At 35.5% G+C, this 11,536-nt stretch overlaps 1 protein-coding gene across 6 annotated transcripts in view; it reads right to left on the bottom strand.

The window, feature by feature from the left end:
* Positions 1-293: 293 nt before the first annotated feature.
* ECHDC1 (ethylmalonyl-CoA decarboxylase 1) overlaps positions 294-11,536 on the bottom strand; it is a 44,393-nt gene continuing 33,150 nt past the window's right edge. For 5 of the 6 annotated variants that reach the window (XM_033407630.2, XM_033407643.2, XM_033407622.2 and 2 more), the window contains one exon: positions 294-2,198. In XM_033407630.2, the coding sequence (XP_033263521.1) occupies positions 1,790-2,198 (409 nt within the window). In that variant the 3' untranslated portion in view covers positions 294-1,789. The remainder of the gene's footprint in view (positions 2,199-11,536) is intronic. The other variant, XM_033407646.2, reaches the window with a different exon arrangement.

The following is an 11,536-nucleotide window of genomic DNA, read 5'->3' as shown; positions in this document are numbered from 1 at the left end:
AAACCTAAAGCCTGTGAGACTTAAAGGCCTTAAATAACTGATCGTAGAGACCGTGTATATATATTAGATTTTCTTTGCCAGTATTCATTAATGGCTAACCCTAATCTGAATTAAATGGTAGGCCTATTTTTAAACAGCATTAGTAGACACAAAGTGATTCAACACAAAATGTTGTACAATCTGTATAGCAAGGTAGAAAGCATTGGGTTAACTTGGTAATCCAGAATTTGATTCTGAAGAAAACGTGAGTTTCTCTTCTGTATTTTCCTAAGTAAAACAGTAGGATCACAAAGCATACGCAAGTTGTCTTTAATATGATTTTTCAAAGGTGAATTGAATGTTACAGTAGCAAATATAAACTGTCATTTATTTTTTTACATATTTATTGGAGTGTAATTGCTTACAATGTTGTTAGTTTCTGCTGTACAACTAAGTGAATCAGCTATATGTATACATATATCCCCATATCCCCTCCCTCTTAAGCCTCCCTCCCACCCTCCCTATCCCACCCCTCTAGGTGGTCACAAAGCATTGAGCTGATCTCCCTGTGCTATGCGGCTGCTTCCCACTAGCTGTCTGTTTTACATTTGGTAGTGTATATATGTCAGTGCTACTCTCTTTGTCCCAGCTTCCCCTTCCCCCACTGCATCCTCAAGTCCATTCTCTACATCTGCATCTTTATACCTGCCCTGTCCCTAGGTTCGTCAGAACCATTTTTTTTTTTGTAGATTCCATGTGTATGTGTTAGCATACATATACAAATGTGTTAGTATTTGCTTTTTCTCTTTCTGACTTACTTCACTCTGTATGACAGACTCTAGGTCCATCCTTTTACCTCTTGTTGTGACAGGTTAGAATTAGGAATTAATTCTTTGACTTATGTTTTTTAAAGTCTGTATTACTGAGATCATAAAAGTTTGAGTTGCACATTATTAACTTTACTTTTAAAAGACAGCTAGTTACAAAAGAAGAAACGCTAGCTACTTTTCAGAAAAAAATAGAAATCTGATGTAAAACGCAAATGTATGTTACAGGATGCTTCCTCACTCTCCGCAGTCTTTGGCAGTTTTGATCAAAGTTCAATTTGATTACTACGTAAACTACAGTACTTCTTAACTATTGGTTTGGAAATTCTGGAGCACACAAATGAATTGGCCAATTTTGTAGTTAGTAGACTTTCTTTATGGTGGCTATCACTGTTTCGTAGATAATTTAAAATAGAAATCTAATAATTATTTAAAAGGTCAAATAAGGTCCAGATTTGTAGAGGGTTGAGGTGAGGAGCATCTTTATTTAAAAGAAGGGCTGTTACCCATGACTTCTTTACTGCAGCTGCTTGGAGCAGAAGAGGACTAATCATACCTTTGCGTATTTTCCTGTCCCTGACCCCTCTCCACTTTTGCTAAGTTTCATTAAGCTATTTTTGTAAATAATTTCCAGGTAAGGCAAGACAAAGACTTTATGAAAAATAACACAAGAGATTTTGTGTAGTTTTTTCTTTTAAAAACTGGTCTTTGGTTATAGCCTAAGAACTAATATGGGAATTTGGGAATTGCTAATAATTTTTAAGCTGAAAGTGTTGCATATTTTAGTCAGATGTTCAAAATTACTTGGTAAGTACCCAGACAGACTGAAAACTAGGCCAGTGAGTTCAGGTATTCAAACAGTTGTTTAAAACTGAAATACTAATAGTAGCCTTCAAAGTAGTTCTGACATTCATATTTAATATCATTTAACTTTTATACATATTAATCATTGGAGTTTTACCTGTAGTACATATTTTTTTAAACTATTTATTAAACTTTCCTTTCCTAGCAATAGCCTCTAAATTTGCGGGTCCACCCCAAACTGTTCCTAAAAGATCTCTTTCAGTCTGTAATGCCTCCTCTAAACAAAGCTCTTTGCTTGAAGAAACAGATTTTTTCAAAGCTCTAATTACTTCTGGTGGCCCTTTGATAAACTGCTGCAGCCACTCTTGTGCCTCTCTGAGACATTCGGTTTCATCTGAAGACTGCAAGACCTCCTCAACCATTCCTATTTGTAAAGCCTTTTTTGAATCCAGCTTAAGGGCCCCACTTAACACTTTGAGGGCTTGTCTACTGCCAATTATTTCAACTAGCCGGGTAGCGCCTCCCCAGCTTGGTATTACACCCATCTCCTTGTGGACAAATCTGATCTCACTCTCGGTAGTCATTAATCTGCAGAAGAAAAAAGAAAAAACTTAATTGAAACTATATATGCTTTAGTCACAAAGTACTACCTATTCATATCTGATCTGAAATCTCCATAGATCTTTACAGGTAGATGTGTTGTATTAAAAACAATGTTCAAAAAATCTGGCTAAGTATAGAATTCAATTTATTGCACAGTATTTAGCACTTCCCTTTGAAAACATGGTCAACATTCTTGTGCTCGCTTATCTTTTACTTTGCATATAAGAATCTAATCTTTATGTTTACTTCTAAAAGCCCAAAGTGTATCTTTCTCGAGTGGTGGCCTACTGAGAAAACCTGGATTAAAGTGAAAATATGGGAGTAAGGAATGTTAGGTGCATACCATGAAAAAAAATGCATAGTAAGTTAAACTCAGTAGTCCTCAGGGGAAAAAAAAATGTTTGGTTTTTTCTTAACTCGATTGAGCCACTCCTCCAACAAATATTTCCTAAGCACTACCAACGCTAGATGCGGGACTACAGGAATGACCAAAATAAAATCCCTATGCTGAGTTTACATTCCTGTTAGGAAAGACACTGGACAATATAATGTCAGTGGTGATAAATGCTATAAAGAAAATGAGGCAAGGAACTAGAGAATGAGGCAATGTGTGTTGGGTGTGTGCTATTTTAGATGGAGTCCTCTGAATATTTGAGCAGCTACCCAAGTGAGTGAGCGATGCAAAATTCTGGGAGGGAATTCCAGGAAGAGGGAATTGCAAGTGCAAAGGCCTTGAAGTAGAACTGCTTAGTATCTCTGGGGAACAGGCTAATGTAGCTTGAATAGAGCCAACAGAGAGTAATGGGGGATGAAATCAGACAGGTAAGCTTATAGGCACTCAGGAGGTCAGGTTTTATTTTTTAAGTGTGAAGCTCTTTAGGAGGAGGCTGACCAAAGGAGTAGTATCTGATTTGTTTTGTAAGAGTAGCCTATTTAGCATTTAATAGCACACCAACTATTTAAGGAACTTTATGTTAACTAATCCTCAGAACAACCATATGAGGTACAGTAATATGCTCATTTTACAGAGGGAAACAGAGGCAACAGCGATTAAATAAATAGCACACCCAAGGCCATGCAGCTATAGCAGGACCAGAATGTTAAATCCAAGTAAGTTAGCTTCATTATGTGTGCTCTTAACCTCACAGTTCATAAAACAGTTAACTAGATGAGTGGAAGCAGGGATACCATTAAAGTTGACAGTGGCTTGGGTTGGACTTGAGTGATTTCCTATAGCAGGGATTCATTTCCCCCAAATCTTGGGACTTTTATGAGTAGGGGGATTAATAATCAAGTGGAACAATAAAAGGGAATAAACAAAGAGATTAGTGGGCACAGCAGTCACATTTGCCAGTTAAATATGTGTATAGTATTAATAGGCTGCATAAAGCTATACTGTTTAGAGAATGCAGCGTATGAGTTTTATTTGGACTGCATTCTTCAATGCATTCACTATGTTAAAATCTCTAATTTGGACCAAAAGTCATGTCTGAATTTTAATTTTTTAAGAAAAATTATTGCTTTCAAACTACTCATTACAAAAACGAAGACTTTAAGATAGTTCTGGTTTTCCAAAGAGTTCAATGCTTAGCTGCAGGTGGTTTGGTTCTTTTAGTACCAAGAACAATAGACTTTCAGTCTCTGACCCTTTAATCAAGAGAAATATTCCAGTAGAGAATTCTCACAAAAGCCTATTTACTAACCCACTGGGAAAGAGAACTTTCTCTTCACAGCTGTGAGTTCCTGTAAGAGAAAATCTGCCTCTATTACGGACAACTGCTATTAGAAGCAAATAGCCATGAAAATAGTAGTTTTCAATAAATTATTTTTAAATGGGAGGGAAGAAAGAACAAGTGTCTTAATCTGAATCTAGCCCCAAGTTGTGAGAGGAGTACTGTCTTATAATAAACAGAAATCAAGGTCAAAAGTTAAGAAAGTAGACTAGACATTACAATAATGTCTAATAGACTTGGAAATAGGAATATTGTTAATATTGAAAATCCTATAAAGCTTTTCACAAAATAAATGTGTCACAGTTCCTCATTATATACTGGAATTGACACTGATGGCTCAGATCTATGCCTACAGTACAGAAAAGGATTATGTCAGGGAAAAATTCATTTAAAATCAGCTGAACATAAAAGTTGGTTAAAGTTCTAGATGTTGGGATAATGTAGATGAACTTATGACAACCAAAGGTATTATATATGTAAGCATATTTATATTTGGAATTATTTGCTTCTAAAGAAGAATGTTTATTACCATCTTTATACCATGTGTGGTTTTTCCCTTTTGCCTTATTTTATAAGGTGAGGTATGATTTTTTGAATCATATTTTATAACTCTAACAAATCCTGAGGTGATCTTTATAAAAATACCTATTGTGATCAAACTCTGACATCCATTCTTTACATGTCATGCCTAGGGTGTACTTGTGTACTGATGTACATATTATCAATACATTAGAAAATATGACCAAAAAATGTATTAGTGACAAAAGAACACAAAGTAGTTCAGTCTAACAATGAAAGAAATATGGAACATTCAGATGATAACCTTCCACAATACTCTTTATTAACCTAAAAGTTAAATATAAAATCTTCAATGGTGATAACCAGAATTTATGAAGAAAACGTCATATCAGCAAGATGCATCCAAAAACAGAAACTGCTTCCATCGGCCTTATAGGATTATACACTAATTACTGCTAGAGTTTAGATGCAGTTACCTGTAAGTAATGTAATTTATTGCAAGGGATAATCTATTAATCTATGTAGAAAACTGGAAGACCTGAATCTTAAGATTCTGAAGCCTTATAGCCCGACTCATTTATAAAACCATATTAAACTCTCTTATTTTGAAAAGTAAAAGAATTGTAAGTGTCATCTGTTTATTAGTGTCATTATTATTAGCAAAGTTGAAAATTTCCTGCGACACCTTGGGAGAGGGGAGATGAGGAAATTTAATCAAATATGGATATATCTGGTGTTACAGTATGGATGCATCAGTGTTATAGGAAAAACTACCCATAACTTGAGGAAGAGTATCACCTTTGACAGGTGTTGCAAAGTCAATGTTGATACCTGAAAGGACTGTTCACTGTGCTACTACTTTCTGATGAGTTAGCTATAAGTTGCAGGACTTTGGACAAATGTATTCAAGAAAAACAATTTTAAAACAATTACCAAATTTTACTAAAACAGGAAGATTTTTAGTAAAAGTTATAAAAAAGTTTTTAAAAAATGTTTATTATTAAAGAAAGGTACTTTTACTGATCTCTGTGGCAAAGAGTTAGAAACACATAAATAACTGCATTGGGATAGAGTAGGAGCTTTGATGTTAAGTGCATAAATGTAAACCAGACTGACTGCCTGGCTTGGCCACTAGACCGGCTGCATTTTACACCTCATAAAATACAGCAAAGAAAAAAGACACATGGTATAAAGAGGATGAGGAAGAGTAGATTACTTAACATCCCTGGGCCTCAGTATGCTTGTTTATAAAATAGATATAACAATAGTACTTATGCCATAGAATTACCATGAGTATTAAATGGTTAATATATGAAAGTTACTTAGAACATATATACACCACAATTCTTTTAAACAGAATCTTAGAGGAATTGTGTTTATATATGTTTAAAAAAAAATCAGTGTGAAATTTTCTGTCTGAGCCACATCTATAGAACACAGTATTATTTATACTTTTATTTGGAATATAAAAATTGTATGTATTTTGTAGCCTCACAGTATACATATTAAACTGTGTACTAGCTTTTATTATTATCAAGTTGGTTACATTAATAGATAAGTCACTACAAATACAGCAGTGTTTCTGCTAGAAAGACATCATAAAGTTGTTTCCTGGACTAAACTCACTCAGTCCCTAAAGTAAGAGCTATACTCGCACTGAAGCCCAGCAAATAATGATATACTACCTTTCCTCAATATCTGTTAATGGAGAATACAAAATATATACAATTTTTGATTTCCAAATAAAGGTAGAAATAATACTGTGTTCTGTTATAGATATGGCTGAAGCAGAAGATTCCAAGGTGATTTAAAAAAAGAAAAATAGACATATATCTCTCTAAGACTAACTTAAGGAATATCATACAATATAAGTAAAAGCTGAAATATTTAAAAATTTTAAAGAAGGCAGTCCTGTTACAAAATTAAATCACGTAATATAAATTTGAAGTCTGAAATCATTGATTTAAATAAACTGTAGGGCCAGAAATTGCTGGTCCTTTTACATGGTATTAAGAACGAACCAGGCTTCCCTGGTGGCGCAGTGGTTGAGAATCTGCCTGCCAATGCAGGGGACACGGGTTTGAGCCCTGGTCTGGGAAGATCCCAAATGCTGTGGAGCAACTAGGCCCGTGAGCCACAACTACTGAGCCTGCGCGTCTCGAGCCTGTGCTCCGCAACAAGAGAGGCCGCGACAGTGAGACGCCTGCGCACCGCGATGAGGAGTGGCCCCTGCTCGCCGCAACTAGAGAAAGCCCTCGCACAGAAACAGAGACCCAAATACAACAAAGCAAACTGGTGATATGGGGAAATACGGCACATAAAATTATATAATAGCAACAACATATCTGACCACAAACAATACTTTAAAATCATGCTTTGAACAGACACTTATTTGTTTGTGCATGTACTTTCCTGGCACCTCCTTCCTCATGTTTTCTACCTGCCATCACAACATAAGACAAATCATGGAAAACAGAAGGAAAGACTCCAAAGATTCTCCCCATAGCTCACTGTTCTGATTTCCTGCTCTCAGCTGATTGTTCTCATGAGGCTCTGTGTATTTTATGCAAAGAGACTGCTTGACTAAGAGGGTATGTGGTTGAATGAGTGAATATTGTGTGTGTGTGGTACAGTGAGATAGAAACAGACAGTAAAATGTTTTGGGAATATAGTCTGATTTTAATACTCAGTAATCCTAGCATGCTCAGAGGTGCATTTTCTTGATATCACAGGCTCTAAAATAAGTCTTTCCGCATAATAGTGATAACTACAAAACAAAGCAACATGCGTGGGCAGCGTGACTGCTTCCTAAGGTGGAGAGCTCATATTTAGAGAACAGGCACTGCCGCAGCAAAAATGGAATTTGTGGGCTTCCCTGGTGGCGCAGTGGTTGAGAGTCCGCCTGCCGATGCAGGGAACGCGGGTTCGTGCCCCGGTCCGGGAAGATCCCACATGCCGCGGAGCGGCTGGGCCCGTGAGCCATGGCCGCTGAGCCTGCGCGTCCGGAGCCTGTGCTCCGCAACGGGAGAGGCCACAACAGTGAGAGGCCCGCGTACAGGAAAAAAAAAAAAAAAAAAAAGGAATTTCTTTTCTAATGACTGGGATGTGCTGGTTGGTGTGTGTGTGCACGTGCACATTTGTGCAAGTGTGTATGTGTATTTTGTGTTTTACTTATTTAGTATTTTAAGAAAAGAGCTACCTACAGTAGCTCCCTTGGGACAAGGCTGTTTATACCTCCCTTTCTTTGTAATATACTTTGAACTAATGGGTAGCAGCTGGAAATGCTAATACCTTTGGCTGAGGGTTATTTATATTCATGAAAGCAATGTTAGAGATTGAAAACAAATTAGATAGGCAGGCTCTAAACTGCATAATTGAGAATCTTATTTCTCTAGGGAGATGAAGGAATAAAAATGTTTTTCATCCAGTGTATAAACAGCTAAATCTTGGATACTCCAAAGAGCAAAAAGAAAATGCAGACAATTCACACACACACACACACACACAGATACACATCAATGAACATGTGAAAATTTATGCCTCACTGAAACCTTTAAAAATTGCAAATTAAAATAAAATTTAATTTTTGATTATCAAAATTAGAAAAGATCTTTTAAAAGAGTAATACTCATTGTAAGAAAGGATGCTCTCAGACAGACACTCATATACTGCTGGTAGTTGTATAAATTGGCAGAATCTTTCCTGGAGGATAACTTGGCACCATATATCAAACACCTTAAACATTTTCACATCCCTTGACTAAGTACTTGAAGTACTTAATAAGTACTAGGATTTATTCTAAGGAAATAATCCAAAAGGACAAAGCCTTATTTATAAGGCAGTTATCACAGCATTAATCATAATAGAGAAAAATTAGGAACAACCAAAGGAGGATATTTTAGTAATCCAAACTGATGGAATATTTTAAATTTATTAAATTCATGTTTTCCAAGTACATTAAATATAAACTATATGTCATATGATCCTAATTTTTAAAAAATAGTTATACATCTGTTTTAAAAAGATGTGAAGAAAGCACACCACAGTGCTAATGCTAATTATCTTTGAATGGCAACAACTTTAATTTTTAGTCTATAACTGTACATTAAAAAATTTTTTTTACTGTACAGTAAGGTATATTTTACAATATGTAAAATATTTTTGAAATAAGTGTTTTCAAAATAATCTAGAACCTTGTTATTCAATGTGTGGTCTGTGGACCAGCAACATCAGCATCACCTCAGGCTTCACCCCTGAGATGAAATCAGAACTGCATATTAATAAAATCCCCAGGTGATTCATATTCACCAGCATGCACACATATCCTTTTACAACCAGAAAGCACAATAAACATTTTAAAACTATCATCACCTGTATTATTTACTATTGATGTTATAACACAAACTTATTGGCTTAAAAATAAATTATCTCAAAAATAAATAAATAAATAAATAATCTCAGTTCTGAATGTAAAGAACTCTGACAACTAAGTGCAGTACATGATCTCGCAGTGGAGGAAAAGTCCAGGAGTGCTATACTGGGTATTACTGCTGAATCGACACGACTGGAATATGGATAGTATGTGAGATAAAAGTATGGCACTGATGTTAAATTTCCTGCATTTGACAACTGTGCTGTGGTTAAATAAGGAAATACTCTAGTTCTTAAAAAATAATATATATTTATGTGAGTAATGTGTGTTTAAAGGAGTAAAGGGCAAGATGTTTGCAACCTACTCAAATTTCTCAGAAAAAAATTATTATATATATATATAAAACATACGTATACACACACACACACACACACACGAGGTGAAAAACAAAACAGCAAAGTGTTAAAAATTGGTAAATTTAAGTGATAATATGTTATAGGAAAATTCTCTGTTCATTCCACGATTGGTTCCGGGACTCCCCACATATATCAAATCCTCAGATGCTCAATTTCTTCATATAAAATAGTGTAGTATTTTCATGTAACCTACACACATCCTCCCATATACTTTAAATCATCTCTAGATTATTTATAGCTAATACAATGTAAATGCTATGTCAACAGCTGCAAGTACGTGGCAAATTGAAGTTTTGCTTTTTGAAACATTCTGGATGTTTTTCCAGAATATTTTCAATCCTTGGTTGAATCCTTGAATTTGGAACCCGCAGATACAGAGGGCTGACTATATTTCCAAACAAAAAATGCAATTCCAGTTTCTCTCTTATACCAAATTAAGTAGCAAAAACTAAATATTAGACATGTAATTAAACTGTTTACATGCTTTTGACTGCCAAAAGTTGATGCTGAAAAGCCAAGCAGTCTGAGTTTGTCATTTTCTATTTTCTAGGGTAGTTCTGAGAGATTTTCTTTTCTCTCCCCTTTGTCCCACCCCGACCCCCTTTTTCTGAATGATATGGAATAAGACAGAAAGCAGAATCAAGGAATGAGTGTTCTAAGTACCTCCTAAAACACATTCTGGAAACTTGAGCTTGAAACCAATCTAAGAAACCATACTATAGTTACACTTAAAATAATGTTTATATCAACGAACCTTTATTAATTTGGTGTATATAGGAACTCTTATTAATGTTGTCTAAAAAGTACCTAAATAAAAGTTTAGAAAGAGTTACAAAGGTAGCTTAGAGTAACAAAGTTACCAATTTTAATTGGTGATCAAATAGGAATATAAAAGCAAAAAATCTGGCAATATTCTCTATGCCAAGCCCATACGATGTAGGTAGAATGGTCCCACAAAGATGTCCGGGGCCCTAATCCCTGGAAGCTGTGCATAGTAAACATAGTAAAAGGGACTGTGCAAATGTAATTAAGGTTATATACACCAAAATAGGGGCATTATCCTTGATTACCTGAGTGGGCCTAATCTAACCACATGAGCTCTTAAAAGCAGAAAACTTTCTCCAACTGGAGTCAGAGAGATGCAGCAGAGGGGAAGTGAGAAAGATTCAAAGTACGAAAGGAACTTAACCCACCACTGCTGAAGGGGGGCCACATGGAAAACATGAGAAGGAATGCAGGCATCCTCCAAGAGCAAAGACTGGCCCCTGGCTGACAGGCTGACAGAAAAACAGGGACCTCAGTCTTACAAGTGCATGGGGCTGAATTCTGCCAGCTGTAACCAGGATGGACCTGGAAGTAGATGATCCCTCAGAGCCCAGTCCAGCCAACATATTGATTTGGGCCTTGTGTGACCAGGTTTAGAGAACCCAGTTGAGCCCAGTCAGATTTCCAACCTATACATCTGTGAGATAAACTGATGTTGTTATAAGCCACTAAATTTGTGGTAATTTGTTACGGCTGCAATAGAAAACTAATACTCAAATATTTTCTTAATTTATATTTCATTCTAGATATTTTAATTAATCAAGACAAATTTAAAAATTTGAAGCAAATGATTTTAATACAATTCTAGCTTTTTATTTCCTCATCAATTTTGTCACTAAAGGGAAAGATAATGTTAGAGTGACGAGATTGTGAGCACTGTAGAATGTCATTTTTTAATTCATAAGTTAATGTTTTGCTTTAGAAAATGTTTTTAAAAAGCCATTTTCTCTAAGAAAGTTTAAATGAAAATTATGACTCAATTGAAGGCAATTTAGTATGAGGGTCTATATATGCCATGTAGACCTGTTTCTGACATATTAATTCATTACATGTATTATCAGCTGGTGCTTAAAGGGTTTGGGGGCAGCGAGTAGGATAATGCTAGAATGGTGCATGAGCTCAATTCTTTGGAATATTCATATTAAGATTATTTCTCTTCTTCTGTCAGTTGAGTGAATTCCAGGCAACTCTCCAAGGTAAGAAAGTTAAGCTAAAAAGAGCCAACCTACGGAAGGAACTTATCTTTTTAGCAGAATGCTATGAAAGCTTTTGGTGTTTTTTTAATAACAAGTAGGTATTTTTATAATATAATTTGTCATAGAAGATAACTGACAGGGTACTGATCAAGTTGGGGGGGAAAATCAGCTAGAGTAATTTGTATTGATTTATCACTACCTTGTAACTGTGGCTAGTAATGTACTTCACTATACAACCCTCTCTATTAGCCTTTATCTTTTA

Source organism: Orcinus orca, chromosome 12 (genome assembly GCF_937001465.1).
Source record: "Orcinus orca chromosome 12, mOrcOrc1.1, whole genome shotgun sequence".
Lineage (NCBI taxonomy): Eukaryota > Metazoa > Chordata > Mammalia > Artiodactyla > Delphinidae > Orcinus > Orcinus orca.
The sequence above is the reverse complement of the archived record's forward strand: the minus strand, read 5'-3'. Positions and strand labels throughout refer to the sequence as shown.